At 39.5% G+C, this 23,297-nt stretch overlaps 5 protein-coding genes across 7 annotated transcripts; 3 read left to right on the forward strand and 2 right to left on the reverse strand.

Annotated features, from left to right (window-relative positions):
* Nucleotides 1–1,964, forward strand: LOC133836494 (8-oxo-dGDP phosphatase NUDT18). 2 transcript variants are annotated; one of them, XM_062267013.1, is made up of 3 exons: nucleotides 1–637; nucleotides 705–993; nucleotides 1,055–1,964. In XM_062267013.1, the coding sequence occupies exons 2-3, from the start codon at nucleotides 744–746 to the stop codon at nucleotides 1,840–1,842; spliced, it is 1,038 nt and encodes a 345-aa protein (XP_062122997.1). In that variant the 5' UTR covers nucleotides 1–637; nucleotides 705–743; the 3' UTR covers nucleotides 1,843–1,964. The 2 variants fall into 2 exon arrangements, with proteins under 2 accessions (XP_062122997.1, XP_062122995.1); XM_062267011.1 differs by having other exon boundaries at nucleotides 1–633; nucleotides 1,055–1,963.
* Nucleotides 1,965–2,329: 365 nt separating this feature from the next.
* Nucleotides 2,330–4,853, reverse strand: LOC133836495 (tricarboxylate transport protein, mitochondrial). Of its 2 annotated transcripts, XM_062267015.1 has the most exons (4): nucleotides 4,698–4,853; nucleotides 3,429–3,760; nucleotides 3,043–3,370; nucleotides 2,330–2,974 (listed from the first exon to the last, which is right to left on the reverse strand). In XM_062267015.1, exons 2-4 carry the CDS (start codon nucleotides 3,752–3,754, stop codon nucleotides 2,672–2,674), a joined length of 957 nt encoding a protein of 318 aa, XP_062122999.1. In that variant the 5' UTR covers nucleotides 3,755–3,760; nucleotides 4,698–4,853; the 3' UTR covers nucleotides 2,330–2,671. The 2 variants fall into 2 exon arrangements, with proteins under 2 accessions (XP_062122999.1, XP_062122998.1); XM_062267014.1 differs by lacking the exon at nucleotides 4,698–4,853 and having other exon boundaries at nucleotides 3,429–3,846.
* Nucleotides 4,854–5,941: 1,088 nt separating this feature from the next.
* LOC133837367 (probable fatty acid-binding protein) lies at nucleotides 5,942–8,510 on the reverse strand. Its single transcript, XM_062268103.1, has 3 exons — nucleotides 8,350–8,510; nucleotides 6,324–6,595; nucleotides 5,942–6,252 (listed from the first exon to the last, which is right to left on the reverse strand). The coding sequence occupies exons 1-3, from the start codon at nucleotides 8,420–8,422 to the stop codon at nucleotides 6,202–6,204; spliced, it is 396 nt and encodes a 131-aa protein (XP_062124087.1). The 5' UTR covers nucleotides 8,423–8,510; the 3' UTR covers nucleotides 5,942–6,201.
* A 1,838-nt stretch (nucleotides 8,511–10,348) lies between these two features.
* On the forward strand, nucleotides 10,349–16,566 carry LOC133839130 (probable multidrug resistance-associated protein lethal(2)03659). Its single transcript, XM_062270478.1, is given in 8 exon segments — nucleotides 10,349–11,116; nucleotides 12,172–12,257; nucleotides 12,320–12,479; nucleotides 12,545–12,911; nucleotides 12,975–13,043; nucleotides 13,045–14,600; nucleotides 14,661–16,299; nucleotides 16,359–16,566. Coding segments are annotated over 8 exon segments (3,990 nt in total). The 5' UTR covers nucleotides 10,349–11,039; the 3' UTR covers nucleotides 16,395–16,566.
* A 647-nt stretch (nucleotides 16,567–17,213) lies between these two features.
* LOC133839131 (probable multidrug resistance-associated protein lethal(2)03659) lies at nucleotides 17,214–23,279 on the forward strand. The gene is made up of 7 exons (XM_062270479.1): nucleotides 17,214–17,527; nucleotides 18,117–18,202; nucleotides 18,254–18,413; nucleotides 18,472–18,838; nucleotides 19,558–21,116; nucleotides 21,174–22,818; nucleotides 22,949–23,279. The coding sequence occupies exons 1-7, from the start codon at nucleotides 17,451–17,453 to the stop codon at nucleotides 22,982–22,984; spliced, it is 3,930 nt and encodes a 1,309-aa protein (XP_062126463.1). The 5' UTR covers nucleotides 17,214–17,450; the 3' UTR covers nucleotides 22,985–23,279.
* Nucleotides 23,280–23,297: the final 18 nt, after the last annotated feature.

The raw sequence follows: 23,297 nt of genomic DNA on the forward strand, positions 1-23,297 counted from the left end.
CTGCCAGATGTTCAATCACAAACGTAACTTTGTGTGTGCAATAGAATTTGTGCGAAATTAAACAAAAACAAAGCAAAACAATTGAGTTTACAATTAGTTGATGTACAAAATAATTAACAAATCGCTTGTTTGCTAACAGTTCCTTGTTCTGCTGACCAAACAACTCGCACAGCAGCAACATCAGGAATTCCAATGCACTTTCTCCAAATGGTGTAAAACCAGTCTTGCGGCTTTTTTGACATCTATTCGATATCAATAGAAAAAAATACAGGCCAAAAGCATACTCTGGCCGTCTCGTCTCGTCTGTGTTGTTAGCAGACTACTAAGCACCTGTGTTGTGAGCTGTGCTGTGTCGTGTTGAGTTGATTTTGCCGTTTTTATTGGCCTGGCCAATGCGACAATGGAGCAACAACAACAGTCACATCTTGCCCACTCTTGAGTACGTTTCGATTCTCTGCGACGAGAGCTTTTGAACAGCAAAGACAACAGAAAAACGATAACGCAAAAAGAATTTGTCATTTGCATACAAGTTGTTAGTTGGGCTTTGCTTTATGCATAACTCAGGTCGAGCATGTTTCTCATATTGAGTCATTTGATAGCCAAACGCAAACGCAACGCATATTTGTGCTGAACGTAAGTGTTTCTTGATTGTCAATTTTGGCATTTAAATCATCTAAGCCATCTATCCCACTTTCACATTATAGCCACATATTTAAGAAGAACGTTAAAAATTATTTCGCACGATGACTTCAATTGAAGAGAAAGTGCGTTGCATATTGAATGCCAAAGATCTGGGCGACATCACAACAGAGTTCTGTGATTTCTCGCTCAAAGAGCAGAATGCCACAGCCGAGGCGCAAGGTGTACAGCCATCATCGTCAGCCGACTTTGTGCCCAAAGTGGGCAAGACCATCAACTATATTGTGGCCTGTGTCATGTTCAATGAGCACGACGAGTTGCTAATGATCGAGGAGGCCAAACCAAGCTGTGCAGGTGACTCTAATTGTAGTTACTCTAATTTGTTACCATTTAAACGAGTTTTTTGTGCTTGCAGGCAAATGGTATTTACCCGCGGGACGCATGGAGCAAGGTGAATCCATCACGGAGGCTGCTGCACGTGAGCTGTTCGAGGAGACTGGCCTCAATGCGGAGATGACAACGCTGCTGGCTCTGGAGTCAGCTGGCGGCTCCTGGTTTCGCTTTGTGTTGACGGGTCGCATTACTGGCGGCCGACTTAAGACACCCGCCGATGCGGATGCGGAATCCATACAAGCGCTGTGGCTGCGCGATCCCAAAGAAGTGCCCCTGAGAGCCAACGACATACTCAATATTATTAGCATTGGACAAGCGTATCATCAGAGCCAGAAGGCCAAGCAACAATCGGACATAGTGCGTCAGCCCGTATGGCACAACAATGTGCTGCCGACACGTTATCCGCACAAACGCAACTATCTGCGTGTGCTAGCCGTTGTGCGAAAGCGTGCAACGAACTCCATGAACATACTCATTAGTGAAAAGAATTCGCATCACTTTCCCACTGTGGAGTTGCATCCGAACCGCAGTCTACACTCGACACTACGCAAGTTTATGATCGAGATCTTTGGTGCCGAGCTACCACAGCATCGACCACATGGCCTTTTGAGCTTGGAGCACTCGCCATCTAACGATGATGCAACGGATGGCCTTTGCTTGAATCTGCTGGTTGCCTTCAGGCCAGCACTGGAGGAAATCTCGTTGATTGGCAAGTGCATCTGGCAGGAACTCAGTCAGCCGCTAGACGAAGCGTTGGCGCGCATTTTGAGCAGCAAACACGGATCGATACCACTGAATGTGATACGATAAGTGGTTTTAGCGTAGTTTTAGCCTAATCTATGTTAATGGTGCAAGCTTATATACTACCCTATAACTAGCATAATAAATATGTCACAAGTTGTTGCAACTTTGTAAAACCACCTGCATTTTTGGTTGATATAAAATTTGATGTTTTGAAGAAATGAACACCTTTGAAAGCTGATTGCTACGAATCTGTATAAAAGGAATTTTGTTGTAAGCCACTTAAGATTAATGTTAACTAAGAATTAGATGCAAATTACTATTATTAATCGCTAGTCAATGTCGCAAGTTAAATATTACGTCCAACTGAAGGTATTACGACTCTGCAAAACCAACTGATTTTTTTACATATTTGAATTTAGAGCGTTGACGCAGTGAACTCACTTTGAAGCTGACTGCTACATAAGAACAATTCTAACACTGAATTCAAATGCTAAATGTTTTTTGTTCTAAATTTGCAACCACTTTTAGAACTAATTTAAATTAAAAGATATAATTTATAAACACGTTACTATTATTTATTGATTTCGATTACACTTTTCTCAGATTTTAAACAACATATGACATTGACTATATATACAAATCGATTCTAAAATGCTCAACATAGAATTTGTGATACGCAATAAACGTAAGATAAAAAAAAATGCTATCATGGAATATGTTTGCCAGTGTACTCGTACCTGTTATGTGTGTCTGTGTAAGAGTGTCAGTTATCAACTATAGCAACAGTTGACTAGGTCAAATTTAGGTGAACGTAACATGCACAGCGATACCTATACCTAGAAACTAAGAGCCAGTCTGATCTGATCTGATCCGATCTGATGTGATGTGACGTGATCTAATCTTTCCAGACCTTGTTAAAGAGATCCATAAAGGAGTCATAAATCATGAACGTTATCGCCACATCCAGGCACACGCGACCTAATCGGGGCACTGTGCCCTTGTAAAAGGCGGGAAGTCCCTCGTTCTTCAGAATTTGCATAGCACAATCTGCAGTGTTCTTGTACTTCGCAGCTTCCAGGCCCTGCATACGAGTCTTTACCACATCCAAGGGCGTGTTGCCAAACACGGAAGCCGCTCCAGCAATTGCACCAAAGACACCCACAACCAACTTGGGCACTGGCTTGTTGATGTCATCGCCCTGAAACCAAAGCCACAATTATTCACAATTATCCCATTGAGTCGGAATAAATCAAAGCCCCTCATTACCTTGTACAGATCCCTTAGTGATTCGACGACAAAGAAGCGAATGGCTTGATTCGAGCCCTGCTTCAAGATGGTCGGTGTCAGACCCTTGTAGATGCCACTGATGCCGTCCGCCTTAATAATTTGACCAACGCCATGAGCGAAGCCCTTGAATTTGGGATTCGGACTGCGCAGATCGTTGATGAACTTCACCTTGATTGTTTCCATGGGCGTCACGGCCAGAACAGCCTCACAGACACCAGCTCCCAGACCACAGAAAAGCTTACCACCAGCGGTCAGTTGTCCCTTGGAGTCGCTGACATGTGTTTTCATAAATTCGAAGGCACCAAATCTGAATAGAGTAGAATATGCTTGAGAAACATAACAGGGAAACTTTAAGTAACTTTTACCTGGCTGCTGACTTGGGGATGCTGCCATAGAGGAGCACACTCAGACCACGGTACAGTCCAAAGAAGCCATTTGTGGCCACAGTCTTCTTTACACAATCGGCAATTCCATTGTACTTCTTGTTTGCACCCTTCTCGTCTAGCTGCAGCTGTGTCTTCACGTATTCGGTGGGATATGTTATGCAGATCTCAATGCCGCCAGTAATGCCTCCGGCAATGATTCCTTTCAGACCTTTGCTGCCCCCGCTTGGCGCTGCAGCACCACTATTGATCATCCAGGGACGAGATTTGTAGGGACTAAGAAACGTGACTAAATTTTGACGATCCATTTCGTACTGCAGATAAACAGGTAACATTTTCAATTTAAAAAACAATAATAACTCTACAAATGTAAATGTGTGCTGATATTAATAGAAACTAAAATTAAATATTCTGAATATGTGGGAGTCTGTTGTCAAAAGATCAAAACAAGAAAAAAAAAACAAATCTATTGTGTGTATGCAATAAAAGTGTGGGTAAAAATACATTTCATTTAAAAACATCGATATTCCAATTCCGAAGTTCAACAAGGCAAGAAAAGAAAAAAAATATATTGCTGAAGAACAGTTGACGTTGCAAATTATGCAACTTCTTGTACAGCATGATATATACCATATACATACTATATGTATATATAATTAAGTTATAAAACATTATTAAATTTGGTTAGGTTTGCTGATAATCTACACATATATTCTGGCTACTTGATGATTGACAATTGATTATTTTATCGCACTGGTTTCACCTTGAAAGCAAAGTTCAAACAAAAAGTATATAGGGATTATTGTTTGTCACAGACTGTATGTAAAACACACACGTACACATTAACACTCAAAACATTCCATTCGATTCTGATAACTGCAGATCGTACGATAGTGACTTGGTTGAACAGTTTCAAGTTTCAACTTTTAAAAAGAGACAAGAGAATTGTCTAAGTTCACTTGACTTGATTATATAAGTTGTGCATGAAAGCAATTAGTTATTGGATTGGCAAAAATATAATTATTTATAGGGTATTATCTGAAAAGTACATTAAATATTTACGAGCTTAAACACAGTTCCGATAAAGATAAACAAAGTTTGTGAAAACTTTTCATTGGAAGTGTACACTTAAGCATACGTATTGCGGCACACACGCTATGAATCTGTAGAAGTGGGCAATCGCAGCTGCACTTTACGAGCATTTCTAATTGGAACACACAGCAGTTATGAATATAGGCGAATATTACTCACAATAATTCTGGTTACGAATAATTAAGGGCAAAAATTTTAAACAATTCGGAAAATATCTTTGGTTGAGTGCTTAGCTGTTTAAAAGCGGCAGCGACGCGATCGCGGCTAGGGCAGCGAGTCAACTGTTGTTCACACACAACACTACGAACAAAATTCCAATTTCCAATCGCAGAGAAAGCGAACAAATTCAAATAGGCAGCGCATTTTGTAAACAACCAACTGCTTCTCCACTAAGATCAAGCAGGAGAGCAATGGCAGAGCGAGAGTGAGAGTGAGAGGCAGAACATTTGCCGTCAAAGAGCAAAAGTAACGGCGATGGCGTGATACTCGATTTTTGTGACGACGCGGCAGAAAAGGCAACAACAACAAGATCTCTCTTTAATCAGCAAAACCCGTTTAGCATGGCGAAACATACAAAAGCTTTTTTTTTGCTGGAGAAAAGCTCACACCCGCGCTAGTTAAAAGCAATCGTCGCAAAGCAAAGCAAACAAAACAAAAATAAATATTTATGTATCATATGATACAGTTTTGTAAACTTTTCAAGTGCGCCGCAAAGTCGACAACACTTTTCTTACGTCAATTATACAACTACGCAATCCACTTGGAAGTTTGAGTAGTAAACTTATCCGTTTGTGTTATTTATTCTATGCTGGTCTAGTTATAAACTAAGCACACGTATTTTTATTTATCCATCCATTTAGCCATCGATACGTATTTTTATCACTTTATGACGTGCCATACTTATAAACCTTTTCATTAACGAACCTTTCTATTTTATTTAATCAACGGCCGTCCACATAGATAACACTGCACCATTTATCAAACTGTAGCCGGCAAACTGTGCACCTTAACTAAAGCAAACGTTTGAGTCCGTGTAGATTACAGCGCTGCTGTTGTCTCGTTTTGCCCCCTTGCATTGCGCATGCTCGAGGGCCAGCACTAAAAACTCCCACACACGCTATCGCTACGTAAGCTGTTCATGTACTCGCATATAGCGAAAACGTAATGACCATTGCGGAAATGCGTAGGGGTGGACGCCTCCCGTCTATGCTAAAGTCACGTCACTTGACAATTACAGTGAAAGCTTTACATAGCGGACATCGAGAGTTGCAACGATTAGCCTGTTGATGTGCATAACCAAGTTAATTAAATAATATTAACTTTTTCGATATTGTAAATAATTAATTTGATTTTTAAATTATTTTTTTAATCATTTAAATTGTATATCAATAAACTGAAGCAAATTAAGCGAATTATTAGTTTTATTCAAATGCATTTTGAAATCTTTCATATGTCATTTTACATGTACACTCACCCACATGTACGTATTAGCTAGGTACAAATGTGTGTATGTGAGTGAGCATGTGTTTATAAATAAACATTAGAATTAAAGTGCAGTTCTTTCATTAAACGTTAATCAATAACAATATTACTAAACTGGGAATTAGTTCGTAGACAGTTTTTTAGTTCAGTCATGATGGTGTAAGGTGTAGTCAGAAGACGCTTAGGCTGCCTTGTAGACACGCACGCTCTTGATAGCGCCAATGGTGAGTGTCTGCAAAAAAAAAAATAGATCGTATTAATCTCAGAAAGAACAGAAATATATATATTAGCGGTGCAACTTACTGTGATCAGCTCACTATCGGTGAACTCGCGGACAATGGTCGATGGCTTGTCGCCCTTCTGCTCCTGAGTCAGCTTGTTACCATCAAGGGTGATCACGCTCTTGACCTTGCGACCATCGAGAGTCTCCTCATCGAACTCCTCGCCCAGCTTGAAGCTGATGGCCGAGGTCTTGAAAGTCGAGGTGGTGGTCAGAGTGTAGGTATCTCCATCCTTAGTAACCTCCACAGTGGGGCTGACAGAGTTGCCCATCTTGCGCAGCACCATGCCGACGCCTATAAAATAAGAAAGCAAAAATATATATGAATATACCATCATCATACTATCTTCATATAAATCATACGAGTATCATAAATTCAAGATTTGATGCGCTGCTAATTGAATTAGCCCGTCAAAGTTGAAGACCTGCATACAATGTAAATCATATTGTATTTAATTGAAATAATAAAGCTGAATTATGAAGTTCCTCGACAAGTTATCCAGACCGCGACCCCGACTCGTATCTACACCCTAGACCCCTCAAAAACCACAGACGTCGGTCGGAGTCGTGCTCAAGGTTAACCTCGTGTACACTGTCTACAACAGCATCCGTACTTATCAATTGCTATACCTAAATATAGCTAACGATCCGCACAGCCGGCAAATGCAAGCAGCAACCTTATCGCGAATGCAAACACATACATGTTATATTTATTACAATATATATGTATAGAACTTTGCCCCTTGGTGACCATCCATCAAACAGACAAATCAATTATGTTCAATTATGTATTTATGACTGTTTTTTTTTTTAAGTGGCGACTGACTTTTCGGTCAAGTGTCTGCGGTTCGATAAGTTCCCATCGCCACTTTGAGAACTTTTTCAGCTGTGCCTGCACATCTACAACAAATACTATATTATATTCTCATTTCTTTTGACATAGATTAGGATCCGGTATAGTTGCCATACAGTTTACGGTTGTTGATATGGAGCAAAGTGCAAAATTCGCAATCATAATAAAAAAAGGCATTATCATTTTATATACATACAATGTTTATCACAACTTTGTCGACTAAATAGGGTCTCGGTACATACAAAAATCGAGATAAGGTTGATAAAAGTACACAAACTTATTTTGAAGGTCCTCAAAGCTTTCAATCAGCTGCACTTTAAATCGGTAATCGAAAACCCCACTTGAAATGGTCGTTCACCACAATCACAATATACCAAATATGAAAATTGAGACCTTGCCACTAGTGATGCCTGAGACTGGGACTGTGGCAGGAACCGTACATAGTTTAATATTAGATTCAAAACCACAAAAGACCGCAAGTAATAACAGACCCACACAACTGCAGCACTGTTGATCGAATCGAGAAGCATCGAATTTCTAAATTCCCCGACAATGCGTATCGAGAGACTATGGACTGTTACAATAAACCATCGTTCGATCGATCGATAAGATCGTGTTGTACATTTACATCAACACAAGTCTGTGCAAAGTTCGGCGATCGAAACTTTTCCACAAATTAGAGAGCTCTCCAAGCTGTCAACACCAATTGCAATGACTAAGCGCACTTTACTTCCAAACTTGTACTAAGAACATTCATGTACATGTGCATATGTATTCAGATAATGAATGAGTGAGCCCTGTCCATGTGCTTCAGACCAAAGTACAGTTTGAAGTTTAATTACTTTTTAAGTTTATTACACCATTAGTCGCTCGATAAGCGTTTCTGCACTTTTCACCTGTATTCTGGGTTCATGGGTTTAACCAATAGCACCCATGCGGAAAGTGGAACAACCAAACCTCCCGAAGTCCCAAAAATTTAACAACCACGTTTTTGCCCTCTTTTTTCTGTTTGCCTTTCTTTCATCATTATTTTGCACATCTGCCAAATCTGCCGGCCGGCTTGCGTGTTTTGTTCTCGCTTATTATGGGCACTGTCTTTCTCACTCTATCTTTCGACTTCTTTTGCACCATGTGGTTATGTACGTAATAAAATATTTGCATGTAAGGTTATAACAATATCCTAACTGTTTACTTACCCAATTCCTTCATGTACTCATCGAAGTTCTCGGACTTCTCCAATTTGTACTTCTTGCCAATGAAAGATGCCATTTTTCACAGTTGTTTTTATTTGCTTAAGCTCAACGAAGAAAATGTGACCCGCACAGCGAACTCTACTCAACTCGTAAAAGCTCGCACCACCGGTCGCTTTTATACCCGCTCTTGGCATTGCCAGATGCATAAAGTTGCGCAAAAGCTCATCCGTTGATGAGTGTGAGAGAGAGCTTGTGTGCTCTCCAATTGGAAGATTTATGATGGCTCCACATATGCAATATCGATATTAGTAGATATGTAAGTATGTCCAATTTTTCACAAATAAAGGTTGGTTAAAGGTACAAATTATAAAACAGTATCGCATACCAATTTTATAAAGTTTACATATGTATGTATATTCGGGTTTTCTACAACAATTTCAATAGTAAAGAGAAAAACATACGTGGTTAAATACTGCTTCTAAATATGTATGTATTCATTATTACTTTTCACCTTAATTCAATAAATTGTTTCGTTATAAAAAATTCCTTTTATTTATTTGAATTTTATTTCTTTAGTCTGGCAAAAGTTGAATTCTGTCTCCTACACGTTTGACGACGATTGCTTTATGACAATAATCGCCCCACCCCTCGTTGTGAGGGGTGTCACGATCAATTTCTTGCACTTTAATTGATTCAAAGGCACCGGTCATATTACTGATATATATAAATACGTATATACAATGTATATAGCACACATTTATATTGTGTTCTGTGAGAAACACCATCTCAAATGCCGAGAATTTAAAACTGTGTAAACTCTACAGTATTACACATCCGAAAGGAAAAGATTAATAAAGTTGGTTTCTCAACGGTGGACACTCCCAAAATTGAAGAACTGTGGGAGCATACTTTTAGATTATTTCACTGTACATACAAGTACTGGCGGTCATACAATGGCATCGCGTGCTCCTCTAAAAATATTCATATTCTTAATGATATTATATGCATATTTAGTATCTTTTTTTAAATGATCAATGCACGTTTGTCGAGCATTCTAATTGACCATTATACTCTATAAGAGGTTGTCGGATGCAATTTTACACTGAATTTTCCCGACACGTCGCCAAGTCACCGAATCGCAGTTGCTTTCTTATCTTGTTAAATCAATTATGCCCATTATTCCTTTCCGCTGTCTCGCTTCATTGCAAATATAACAAATGTATCTATATATATTATATAAAGAACCGTATAGATTTAGTTATGTTTAACATATCCAATTATGTGTATATTTTGGGACTCTGCTCGAACGATTCATTCAGGAATTCGTTATTTGCTCTAAAGAGCTTTCAAAAACAGAGTGACCATTGCTTTAGAATAAGAACGAAGCTTTCATTGCTACGCCACTGCTTTGTTATGGAAGTTCTGAACCACTATCGGTAACAAAGCAGCTCAAATGAACATCAGCCAATTTTAACAGTGAACAAGAATAAAATAATAATACATTCACAGCATATTAAACTTGTACATGTGATAACGACACATGTTAATTTTTCATATAAGCACAATTTCCTGTTTTCTATCTGATACTCTCATTAGGCTATCAAAATGATAATAGCTTACAGATAATTGAAATGCCAAGAAATTTTATAGATATTGCATGTGTGCGTTTCAAGTGAGGGTGTATGACTGATAATAGAACTCAAGTGTCAATCAAACCAGAAAATACACCGGCCGCTCCTTATCGTTAACCCGGTAAACATTGCTCCAAAGCCAACAAACGCTGTACGCAAATTTACAGCACGAGAGAGTGTCAAAAATTGAGAGATAGAGAGAATGAGCACTTGCAATCGTGGCGATTATCAATGCTCCAATGCTCATGCAAACAATACGAAGTAGCGCGAGCGAAAAGCTCTACGTTGAGCGAAGAGTAACATTTGTTATTTTTCAAGTTTTAAAATTATTTCTCTAAAACAAAGCGAATTACTGAGCTGAACATTAGAACGATTTCGGCATTCGGAGCGTGAGCAACGAACTATTTACGCGTCGCGAAGTCTGATAATTGAGAAAAGTTGATCGCCAAACGTTAAAATACAAAATAAAAATCACAATAATAATACAACACTTTATCTATATACACACAGACATATGCATACACATGTATATGAAAATGTTTCTGTGATGAAATTCAGCTGTGGAACTTCTACAATATGTGGGAATATTATCAAATAGTACCAAACCCGTAGTGATCATTGTGAAATAAAAACTAAATAAGTACAAATAAAAAGCGTAACAACAATCAGAATGCACTTTGGAACGTTTTAGTAATAATATATCTAATATCGGGACAGTGTGTGTGAGTGGAAAGTTTTAGGCCATCAAAAATTCGTATGTTTCAATCGGGCCAATACGAATCGAATGTATCTATAAGATATATTCTATTAATGCCTAAATAATAATAATTATATTAACGACAAGCGCGTGTCCGCATCCCTCTTGGGTGCTAATGAAGCCGATTCAAAAAAGTCACCAAAAACTCAATAGATCCGCGACTAAATAAATATCACGTCGAAATCTCATGTAACAGAGCGCTACAAGTTATCAATTTGTAATAAGTGCGTGTGTTGTAACTTCAAATACTCGCATTGCGCTTGTTTATAAAGTAATCAAAGAATAAAAAATCAGGGGAAAAAACAATGCAATCATTTAAGGCCGATGAGTTATCGGAGAATCCCGTCGAGCGGGCTAATTGCTTCTCCGAGCTCATGTTCTGGTAAGTCAAAGACAATGTCTATAAGAACGAGCAAAACATAATGTCAATTCAATACAATATCATATGTAATTTGTACGCCTCTCATTGAGCGCTTTATTCCTTTTGGAATAGAGCTGAAAACGTGACAACGGCGGCGAGTTCATTATTATTATATTCAATGGGTCGCTTAATTTACATAGTTAGCGCTTCAGAGGGAGCCCATAGAGCCCCATACATATGTATGTATTCCATGTTATTCAATTGGTTGTCATTTAAGGCAACTTTAATTTCGTTGTCAACCAAATGTAGCCTGTAATAAAAGGCGATCGTGTGGCAAAACTTATCATTAATAAATTTGATTGAAATTGGCAGTAGCTTAATGTTCAACCGATGTGACCAAGCATGAATATAATGTGATTATAAGTTAGGTGCATTGCTTGTTGTTGCTTTCTTGATATATTTATGTTGATAGTCATAGGAAATTCAAAGAATGTTTGTTATCTTTCAAGGTGCTGACAAATACCACTGTTAAAAACTAATTGCAAATTTCCCCACTATCTCTATGTATAAATACTTAGTGACAACAGGAAATGTTTGTAAAGGGCGCTTAGATTTCTATTCTGTCGATAAGCAAACAAATATAGAAACTACACTGACCTTTAATTGCACAGCATTCTCTATTTTAAAATCTTTATGTTCCAAATTGTAAATTTAAAATTTGTAGACTTTTCCACTTGAAATAATTTCAACTATTTCTAATAAGAAATCATAACAACTAGTTGGTGGAAAAATCTCAGCATTATAAATTTACATTTTACAATTCGCTATTTAACTAAGTTATCTTTACTATCTTTATGTCGCTATGTTTCAGTGTCCTCTCGTCAAAAGATTTCCTTGCTCTTTCAATTCTACAAAACTGTTAGTAGTAGTCACAGTGCAAATCCACCTAATTGCATCATGCTCAGGCACACGTAGCTTTAATTGTTTTATTTTTAAGATGTTATTGTCTGTTGCTATCTGAACAACATTTTTGTTATCTTTATTTAACATACATTTTGCACACTCATGTGTTTTAGCTTCGCAATGCCCGTTCTGTTCAAGGGTCGCGAGAAGACGTTGGAGCAGACGGATCTTTATCGACCCTTAAAGAAGCACAAATCGGGTGAGTGAAGCCGCCTATGTGGTTTGAAGCTGGAATGATCAATCTATCAATTATATTTTCAGATACTCTTGGCGATCGCTTGTGCGCTGCTTGGAATGAGGAAGTCGCCAGCAGATCAGCTAAAAATCTACAGCCTCGCTTGCTGCGAGTGATGATTCGAGTGTTTGGCTGGAATCTCTTTTTGACCGGTTTCTTGTTGCTGCTTCAGGAGTTTCTGACCAAGCAAGTGACATTTGCAACTATATCTATAGAATCCTCATAACAAAAGTTTTCGATATGTTAAATAGAATAACTCAACCCATTTGTCTATTTGGCATTATGGCCTACTTCGCTGGCGACGATCCCAATCTAACCAAGGCGCAGCTATATGCAGCTGGACTCATTGCTGGCTCAGTGCTGACAGTGTTCGGTGGTCATCCCTATATGCTGGGTCTGCTGCATCTGGGCATGAAGATGCGAGTCGCTCTCTGCAGCTTGGTCTATCGAAAGGCATTGCGTTTAAGTCGGACATCTCTTGGCGATACGACAGTGGGTCAAGTAGTCAATCTGCTGTCCAATGATGTGGGACGCTTCGACACGGTACTGATCAATGTGCATTACCTTTGGGTAGCTCCGCTCGAGCTTATTGTAGTCACATATTTCATGTACGACCAAGTGAGTTCGATTTTTTTTTTTTGAGTTAGAGGTGTCATTTTAGTAATTGCATTTTTATTATAGATTGGCGTTTCTGCGCTCTTTGGCGTTGCCGTGATGCTTCTCTTTCTGCCCCTGCAAGCCTATCTAGGCAAAAAAGACATCCGTGCTACGACTGCGCACTGCCCTGCGGACGGACGAGCGTGTGAGGATGATGAATGAGATCATATCGGGCATCCAGGTTATTAAGATGTACGCCTGGGAGAAGCCATTCGGTAAGCTGGTGGAGCTCACCCGATGCAATGAAATGACCTGCATCAAGCAAGTGAACTACATACGCGGTATCCTTATGTCCTTCGCCATGTTCCTGTCACGCATCTTTACGTTCGTCAGTCTCGTGGGCTATGTGCTACTGGGAAACTTTTTGACCGCAGAGAAAGCCTTCTTCGTCACAGCCTACTACAATATTTTGCGACGATCGGTTACCATGTTCTTCCCCCAAGGAATTTCCCAATTTGCAGAGCTGTTGGTGTCCATCAAACGTCTACAGACATTTATGCACCGCGAAGAGACTCAGGTGCTAGACAAATCAAATGGAATTTTGGAATCCACACCTGCTAATAGCACTGATAAGGAACAGGGCTCCCCAATCAACAATATTAATGGAGATGTAGCAAAGGTCGCTGACAATGACGAGACACTCGTCCAATTCAGTCAGTTCAATGCCAAGTGGAATGCCAAAATGACAGATAATAATTTGGACGGTATCAATTTACAGCTCGGTCGTCGTCAACTCGTCGCTGTGATTGGTCCCGTAGGTGCAGGAAAATCCAGCCTGATACAGTCTATTCTCGGCGAGCTGCCTGCTGACAGTGGCACGGTGAAGGTCAATGGAAGATTCTCTTATGCCTCTCAAGAGCCCTGGCTCTTCACTGGAACCGTGAGGGAGAACATTCTTTTCGGACTCACTCTGGATAAACATCGCTACCGTACAGTAGTAAAGAAGTGTGCTCTGGAACGTGACTTTGAACTTCTACCTCAGGGTGATAAAACTATCGTTGGTGAGAGAGGAGCCTCACTCTCTGGAGGCCAAAAGGCACGCATAAGCTTGGCAAGAGCTGTCTATCGTCGAGCGGATATTTATCTTTTAGATGATCCACTCAGTGCAGTGGACACTCATGTGGGTCGACATTTATTCGACCAGTGTATGAGAGGATATCTTCGAAGTGAATTAGTTATACTGGTAACACATCAACTGCAGTTTCTGGAACAAGCCGATCTTATTGTCATAATGGACAAAGGAAAAATAAGTGCCATGGGAACCTATTCTTCGATGAAACGCAGTGGACTCGACTTTGCACAACTCCTCACAAATCCCAATAAGGAGGAAGAGACGTTGGATGACAATGAAAGTGAGCCTGGTGATATTTGGGATCGATTAAGTCTAGCTTCAAGAAGCAGGCGGGGAAGTAAAACGAGTCGACAGGCTTCACGCAATGAGAGCTTTACGTCATTATCATCTCTTGCGGACTCGGCTCACGAAGCAGCTGTTACGCCTCAAGAAACTCGAGTTGAGGGCAAAATCAGCCTTGGTCTATATAAGGAATACTTTACAGCTGGCAGTAGTTGGCTCATGATTAGCTTCATGGTCTTCCTTTGCTTGGGAACACAAATTGTAGGCTCCGCATCAGATGTTTTCCTTTCCTACTGGTAATTGATATTTCTTAAAAATATATATTAAAATCTTTTCAAATGAATTACCAATTTCAGGGTTGACAAGAACAAAAATGCAGCAAGCATTGATTCGGATCCAGTTGACATCTACTACTTTACTGCTTTGAACATGGCCGTCATCATCTTCACCTTGGTTCGCACATTGCTTTTCTATAAATTGGCCATGCGCAGTTCCAAGAAGCTTCACAACTCTATGTTTCGTGGCATCACCAATGCGGCAATGTACTTCTTCAATACGAATCCATCCGGTCGCATATTGAATCGTTTCTCAAAAGATCTTGGACAAATTGATGAGCTTTTGCCAACCGTTATGCTAGATGTAGTCCAAATCTTTCTCACCTTGACGGGAATCATTGTTGTTATCTGCATAACCAATCCCTATTATCTTCTATTAACCCTCGGACTCGGAGTCATCTTCTATTATATCAGAGAATTCTATCTAAAGACATCGAGAGATGTAAAACGACTTGAGGCAGTAGCCAGATCGCCCATCTATTCGCACCTCAGCGCTTCCCTCAATGGACTTCCAACTATTCGAGCACTGGGGGCACAAAAAACCCTTATTGCTGAGTTCGACAATCTTCAGGATTTGCATAGCTCCGGCTATTACACGTTTCTGTCTACGAATCGTGCATTTGGCTACTATCTGGATCTCTTCTGTTCGTTATACATTGTGATCATTATAATCAACTACTTCATCAATCCGCCCGAAAACTCAGGTGAGGTGGGCTTAGCCATCACACAGGCCATGGGCATGACTGGCATGGTCCAGTGGGGCATGCGTCAATCTGCAGAGTTGGAGAACACCATGACGGCGGTTGAACGTGTCGTTGAGTATGATGAGATTGAACCAGAAGGCGAGTACGAATCTAAACCAAACAAGAAGCCTCCCATCACTTGGCCAGAGCATGGACAAATTGTAGCCGACGATCTGAGTTTACGCTATTTCCCCGATCCAAGCTCCAAATATGTGCTCAAGTCCCTTAACTTCGAAATCAAGCCCATGGAAAAAGTAGGAATTGTAGGTCGCACTGGTGCTGGCAAATCTTCGCTCATTAACGCCCTCTTCCGACTATCCTACAACGATGGCGCCATCGTCATAGACAGTCGGGACACCAATGAACTTGGATTACATGACCTGCGAAGCAAGATCTCCATTATTCCTCAGGAGCCAGTTTTGTTCTCTGGGAGCATGCGGTATAATCTCGACCCCTTCGAAGAGTACAGCGATGTCAAGCTGTGGGATGCCCTGGAAGAGGTCAAATTAAAACCAGTAATCAGTGAACTTCCGAATGGTTTGCAAAGCATTATCTCCGAGGGCGGCACCAATTTTAGTGTAGGTCAGAGACAGCTGGTGTGTCTAGCACGGGCAATTCTTCGCGAGAATCGCATTCTTGTAATGGACGAGGCCACAGCCAATGTGGATCCACAGACAGATGCCCTCATCCAGGCCACGATTAGAAACAAGTTCAGGGAGTGCACAGTGCTGACAATAGCCCATCGTTTGAACACGATTATGGATTCAGACAAAGTCTTGGTCATGGACGCTGGACAATTGGTTGAATTTGGTTCTCCCTATGAGCTCTTGACTCAGTGTGATTCAAAAATATTCCACAGCATGGTAATGGAGACAGGTCAATGCAGCTTCGATAACCTGCTCAAGGTAGCAGAGAAGGTATGTTAAAATTCAGATAAGGAGAAAAAAGTTAATCTGACTTACACTTATACTTACAGGCTCAACTAGAATCACAGAAACATAAAACTGCCTAGGATCAAGGATTATCCGCATTTCTTAGCTGTAAGCTTGACTTCACCTGTAATACTACTTCAATGCTGGAAGATGAGTCTCCTATTTTTTGCTACTTAAAGTATTACTTTTATGAATTTTAGATTATAATGCTAAATTTAAAATAATTTGTAATAAATCAATTTTGAAAAACTGTTTAGGAAGTATTGTCTATTTCAGTATTTATAACTTAGGAAATTGATAAACTGTTGTGCACAATGTTTTAAATGCTAATTTCATCCGATAAGCAAGTAAATGTTACAATCTTTATTATTCAATTTAAAAACGAAGTGGATGATAAGATATACCGGGGGAACTAAAAAGTCGGCTTCTAGTATAAGTTGATAAGATAGTAGCTCAATACCTAACAAAGGCGAATATTAAATGCCCTAGCTTTATCAACACCTTGCATTGCTTAAAACATTTAATGTAACCGATACTACAAAACAATTATGGTTATAATAACATTCCATAGCTGTATCAAAATTACATTAAAGCAGACCCAGAGTTTTGACCCCCTTTTACGATAAAGCTAAAAACATATTGCTTGAAGTTCGGTTTACTAGTCACTAGAAGAGTGTTTAAATGTGGTTTAAACAATAACAAATACCATGTTGTCTAATCAATTTCCATAAAAGCAACGCGACTGGTCAGTTGAGTATTAGAACCAGTTCCGTACTCAGCGTGGAAACAGCTGATTGTGAATTGATGCGGAACCCGTTTCTGCAATTAATTAAGAAAAACAGATGAAAAAGTAGTGAAATTGTAAATTACCTGAAGAAATTTGATTTTAATACTAAAGAGAACAAAAAAATATAGAAAAGTGTCTGTGTATAATACTTAAGGAAGAAGTGATATTGCGTCCGCATCTCTGATATGAATAGCGCCGTGTACTGTGGAAAGTTTTTATTGTAAATGCCCAAAAAATCAACGAGTAGAACTCACGATCAAGTTAACACCACTGCACCAGAGTTTCTTCGCTTATGTTTATTGACATTTGCATAAAAATAGGGTGAAAGTGATTAAAAATTTCTGACAATATGCAATCATTTAAAGCCGATGAGCTTCCGAAAAACCCCCGTGAACGAATTAACCCAATTGCGGAACTCATGTTCTGGTTAGTTGATTTACTTATTTTTAGTGACACGATTTCAGTTAAGATTGAAATCCAATCAAACAAAAATAAATAAAATAAAAACTATCGTAATCTTGCTACCTAATTAAGGCAATATGACTGTAAAATATTTGTAATTTGTTGGCAATATTTTGATTTATTCCTAATAGTAACGTAATCGTCTGACAAACTCAAGCTGTAAAGTAGATAACATAATTATAAAGTTGGAGCACGGACCGTATAACCTTAATCTAAAAGAAAATTAATAGATACCATGATCTACGTTGGTAATCTTGAAAGGGTTAACAAACAGTTTGAAATGTATATTTTGTAAATATACAACGAAACAATTCTGAACTAATAAAGTAATATGTACGCGTAAATCGATTCAACGACAAACATAAGCAAATAAATGTGCTTCCATATAATGGCGAATTCTGAATTTTTATTATCAAATTAAAATCAGCCTGATATAATTACTTTAGGATGCCAAAAATTATTATTTTTTACCACTTTATTGATATATATATATATATATATACATATATTCATGCGTTTGCCTTTTTAACGGTTATCCATCACGAATTCGTAGCTTTGTGTTTCCCGTGTTGTTCAAGGGCCGGCAAAAAACACTAGATCCAACAGATCTATACCGTCCGCTTAAGGAACACAAATCAGGTGAGTGGAACATGAAGATATTATGGGGAGTAAAATATTTCTCCTATTTAGAAACACTTGGGGATCGCTTGTGTGCAGCATGGGATGAAGAGGTTACTCGTAGGACTGCCCAAAAGAAGTCACCTCGCCTGGGACGGGTTGTAGTGCGAGTGTTTGGCTTCCATTTATTTATAACTGGAGTGCTATTAGGATTCAAAGAGATTCTGACAAGGTGCCATAGTCTTCATGCATGTTCCTACATGATTTGTAATATTTTTGTATTTATTAAGGGTGACCCAGCCAATTTTCCTCTTTGGTATTATGGCATACTTTACGAATGCTGATCCTGATGAAAGCAAGGCAATCTTCTATGCTGTTGGACTTATTTCCGCATGTGTGCTAACAGTTATTACTGGACACCCTTGTATGCTGGGAATTATGCACTTGGCCATGAAAATGAGAATCGCCATTAGCAGTATGGTATATCGGAAGTCATTACGCTTGAGTCATGCGGCTCTCTCTGACACGTCGATTGGTCAGGTTGTGAATTTGCTTTCGAATGATATAGGGCGCTTTGACTCAGTTCTGGCCACTATTCATTTCATGTGGCTAGGCCCACTTCAATTGGTAGTAATAACATATCTAATGTATGAAAAGGTAAGCGAGATGTCAATTAAAAATTAAAAATAATTACTTTTTTCATCGAATCTTAAAACTTGGGATGATTTAAAAGTCTTTGAAATGTACTATTTACTACACCTGGCCCTCGCTTAACACAGGGATTACGTTCCTAGAAATTTTCGTGTTAAGCGAAATCGTGTTAAGCGAAACATGGATTCAGTACGTTCGCAAAATTCTAAATTTGTAACCGTGTAGGACCGAGTTCGTGCTAAAAGAATCCGAGTTAAGCGAAGGCCAGGTGTATTTATTATAAAGTTGACAATTTAAAGTCCAGAAGAACAATTTTTTTAAATTTCTTGATCAGCGTCAGCAACAGAGATAGCTATGTCTGGCCGTCTTTCGATCCGTCCGTCCGTATGCAACACTGGATCTCAGAGACTATAATAGATAGAGCTGTAATACTCTTTCGACAGCAATTGTTATTAATTTAAAAACTATTAAATTTTTGACACGCTTAATTCCGCCCCCGCAAAACAAGCGGAATATTTTGTACTTGTATTTTGAATGAAGTATTATCTTCAATATTCCAAATATAACCTTGGTGTATTCAAGTATTTTTATTGTATATTAATTCGGTATATTTTAAGTAAGTAATAGTGCGAGTTTTGATATAGTGAAGGTTAGCATTTCAACTTCGGTAGTAAAAAAAATAAAAAATATTATGCATTATTATAAATACATATTTATTTTTGTAGATTGGAGTTTCAAGCCTTTTTGGCGTCCTTCTAATGTTGATTTTCACACCTCTTCAAGCTGGACTAGCCAAAAAGACATTTGCACTACGCCTTCTCACTGCAGTTCGCACAGATGAACGTGTACGGATCATGAATGAGATTATTTCTGGCATCCAAGTGATCAAAATGTATGCTTGGGAGCAACCTTTTGGCAGACTGGTGGAACGTGTGCGGCTCAAGGAGATGAAGCTTATCAAAACAGCAAACAACATTCGTGGCATGCTTATAGCTTTTGGGATATGTCTATCCCGGACCTTCACCTTCGCCAGTCTTGTGGGCTATGTTCTACTGGGCAATGTCTTAACAGCTGGTGAAGCATTCTTTATCACAGCCTACTTCAGTCTGCTGCAGCGAACGGTCACCAATTTCTTTCCGCTTAGTATTTCACAATTTGCGGAGCTTATTGTTTCTATAAATCGACTGCAAACATTTCTACTTCGAGAAGAAATTCAGCATTGTTCGAGCAATATGAACCATAGCAATGAAGACAAACTAAAGGCCGAGGACGAGGAAACTCTTGTTGAATTTAAACAATTCTACGCTAAGTGGGAAGCCGATGCCACAGCAAACACTCTCCATGATATTAATCTACAACTTGGTCATCAACAACTCGTCGCTATAATTGGCCCGGTAGGGGCTGGAAAATCCAGCTTGATACAGTCTATTCTCGGCGAGCTGCCTGCTGACAATGGCACCGTGAAGGTCAATGGAAGATTCTCTTATGCCTCTCAAGAGCCCTGGCTCTTCACTGGAACCGTGAGGGAAAACATTCTTTTCGGACTCACTCTGGATAAACATCGCTACCGTACAGTAGTAAAGAAATGTGCTCTGGAACGTGACTTTGAACTTCTACCTCAGGGTGATAAAACTATCGTTGGTGAGAGAGGAGCCTCACTCTCTGGAGGCCAAAAGGCACGCATAAGCTTGGCAAGAGCTGTCTATCGTCGAGCGGATATTTATCTTTTAGATGATCCACTCAGTGCAGTGGACACTCATGTGGGTCGACATTTATTTGACCAGTGCATGAGAGGATATCTTCGAAGTGAATTAGTTATATTGGTAACACATCAACTGCGGTTTCTGAAACAAGCCGATCTTATTGTCATAATGGACAAAGGAAAAATAAGTGCCATGGGAACGTATGATGCAATGCAACGCAGTGGCCTGGACTTTGCACAGCTGTTGTCTGATCCGAATATTAATGATAACATAACTGAGGACAGAAAGGAAGCTCCTTGTGTCAATCCATGCACAGATCCAGAAAATAATCGCTTTGGAAATAGTAGTCGACACACTTCTCGCACTAATAGCTTTAAGTCGACGGACTCCATAATTGAATCTATTAATCAAGAATCTCCGATAACTCAGCAAGAATCACGTATCAAGGGCAAGATTGGGTTGAGACTCTATATGGAATACTTAACCGCTGGCGGTGGCTGGTTCATAATAAGTTTATTAATATTCTTATATTTAATTACGCAATTCGTGGGTTCCGCTGCTGATATATTTTTATCTTACTGGTAATATTGCTACGCATACCTATTTATTCTAAATAATACTCATTTTGCTAATTATAGGGTCAATAAAAATCAAAGCTCCAAGAGCACCGGTAACAATTCGGATTCAGTTGACATCTACTACTTTACGGCCCTAAACCTGGCTGTGATTGTATTTACCGTGATCCGCACATTGCTCTTCACTAAATTGGCGATGCGGAGCTCCGCAAACTTACACAATGCTATGTTTTGTGGCATCACCAGAGCGTCAATGTACTTTTTCAATACTAACCCGTCAGGCCGGATACTAAATCGGTTCTCTAAAGATATTGGGCAAATTGATGAAAATCTTCCAAGTATTCTGCTGGATGTGATCCAAATCTTTCTCACATTGACTGGAATCATTGTTGTTATCTGCATAACCAATCCCTATTATCTTTTATTAACCCTCGGACTTGGAGTCATTTTCTATTATATCAGAGAATTCTATCTAAAGACATCGAGAGATGTAAAACGACTTGAGGCAGTGGCCAGATCTCCCATCTATTCGCACCTCAGCGCTTCCCTCAATGGACTTCCAACTATTCGAGCACTGGGGGCACAAAAAACTCTTATTGCTGAGTTCGACAATCTTCAGGATTTGCATAGCTCCGGCTATTACACGTTTCTGTCTACGAATCGTGCATTTGGCTACTATCTGGATCTCTTCTGTTCGTTATACATTGTGATCATTATAATCAACTACTTCATCAATCCGCCCGAAAACTCAGGTGAGGTGGGCTTAGCCATCACACAGGCCATGGGCATGACTGGCATGGTCCAGTGGGGCATGCGTCAATCTGCAGAGTTGGAGAATACCATGACGGCGGTTGAACGTGTCGTTGAGTATGATGAGATTGAACCAGAAGGCGAGTACGAATCTAAACCAAACAAGAAGCCTCCCATCACTTGGCCAGAGCATGGACAAATTGTGGCCGACGACCTGAGTTTACGCTATTTCCCCGATCCAAGTTCCAAATATGTGCTCAAGTCCCTTAACTTCGAAATCAAGCCCATGGAAAAAGTAGGAATTGTAGGTCGCACTGGTGCTGGCAAATCTTCGCTCATTAACGCCCTCTTCCGACTATCCTACAACGATGGCGCCATCGTCATAGACAGTCGGGACACCAATGAACTTGGATTACATGACCTGCGAAGCAAGATCTCCATTATTCCTCAGGAGCCAGTTTTGTTCTCTGGGAGCATGCGGTATAATCTCGACCCCTTCGAAGAGTACAGCGATGTCAAGCTGTGGGATGCCCTGGAAGAGGTCAAATTAAAACCAGTAATCAGTGAACTTCCGAATGGTTTGCAAAGCATTATCTCCGAGGGCGGCACCAATTTTAGTGTAGGTCAGAGACAGCTTGTGTGTCTAGCACGGGCGATTCTTCGCGAGAATCGCATTCTTGTAATGGACGAGGCCACAGCCAATGTGGATCCACAGACAGATGCCCTCATCCAGGCCACGATTAGAAACAAGTTCAGGGAGTGCACAGTGCTGACAATAGCCCATCGTTTGAACACGATTATGGATTCAGACAAGGTCTTGGTCATGGACGCTGGACAATTGGTTGAATTTGGTTCTCCCTACGAGCTCTTGACTCAGTGTGATTCAAAAATATTCCACAGCATGGTGATGGAAACTGGACAAAGAAACTACGAAGGGCTATTACATGTAGCTGAAAAGGTAAGCAAATGACTTTCATATGTGTATACATTGTATATATGTACTATGTACTAACATAACATATGTACGTACTATAAAATATATACATATGTAATAAAACAAAAATAAATTGAATACATTTTCATTATAGGCTCATTTGGATTCGCAGAAAACTAAGAGAACCTAGAAACATTTAATATATAATTATTTACATACATATGTAAATAAATTGTAGTATAAATGGTAGTTTAATTTTAAAATAACACTGCCGATAATTTCCCAAAAATAAGACACTTTATAATTTGCTATTGTGTTTATTGAATATTTATTCAAGTATATACGATATAAAAAATAAGTTCAATTGTCATGTTTTATCGCAACAAAAAAATGTATTGTGGATCTACCAAATGTGTCAGTCAAGTAATTTAGATAAGATAAATAACTATTTGTGTTGTATAGCATTACCCAAGTTACAAATAAAGCAGTGCAAGAAAACGCTG

Source organism: Drosophila sulfurigaster, chromosome 2R (assembly GCF_023558435.1).
Source record: "Drosophila sulfurigaster albostrigata strain 15112-1811.04 chromosome 2R, ASM2355843v2, whole genome shotgun sequence".
NCBI classification, from domain to species: Eukaryota; Metazoa; Arthropoda; class Insecta; order Diptera; family Drosophilidae; genus Drosophila; species Drosophila sulfurigaster.

Bases quoted from the DNA above. Each gene is read 5' to 3' on its own strand.
- LOC133836494 (XM_062267013.1), top strand. From the start codon at position 744: ATGACTTCAATTGAAGAGAAAGTGCGTTGCATATTGAATGCCAAAGAT. The intron at 994-1,054 runs GTGACTCTAATT...TTGTGCTTGCAG, and splicing joins GGCCAAACCAAGCTGTGCAG to GCAAATGGTATTTACCCGCG.
- LOC133836495 (XM_062267014.1), bottom strand. From the start codon at position 3,781: ATGTTACCTGTTTATCTGCAGTACGAAATGGATCGTCAAAATTTAGTC. The intron at 3,371-3,428 runs GTAAAAGTTACT...TACTCTATTCAG, and splicing joins ATCCCCAAGTCAGCAGCCAG to ATTTGGTGCCTTCGAATTTA. The intron at 2,975-3,042 runs GTAATGAGGGGC...CTTTGGTTTCAG, and splicing joins CACTAAGGGATCTGTACAAG to GGCGATGACATCAACAAGCC.
- LOC133837367 (XM_062268103.1), bottom strand. From the start codon at position 8,422: ATGGCATCTTTCATTGGCAAGAAGTACAAATTGGAGAAGTCCGAGAAC. The intron at 6,596-8,349 runs GTAAGTAAACAG...CTTATTTTATAG, and splicing joins TGAGTACATGAAGGAATTGG to GCGTCGGCATGGTGCTGCGC. The intron at 6,253-6,323 runs GTAAGTTGCACC...TTTTTTTTGCAG, and splicing joins CCGATAGTGAGCTGATCACA to ACACTCACCATTGGCGCTAT.
- LOC133839131 (XM_062270479.1), top strand. From the start codon at position 17,451: ATGCAATCATTTAAAGCCGATGAGCTTCCGAAAAACCCCCGTGAACGA. The intron at 18,414-18,471 runs GTGCCATAGTCT...GTATTTATTAAG, and splicing joins TTCAAAGAGATTCTGACAAG to GGTGACCCAGCCAATTTTCC. The intron at 22,819-22,948 runs GTAAGCAAATGA...TTTTCATTATAG, and splicing joins TATTACATGTAGCTGAAAAG to GCTCATTTGGATTCGCAGAA.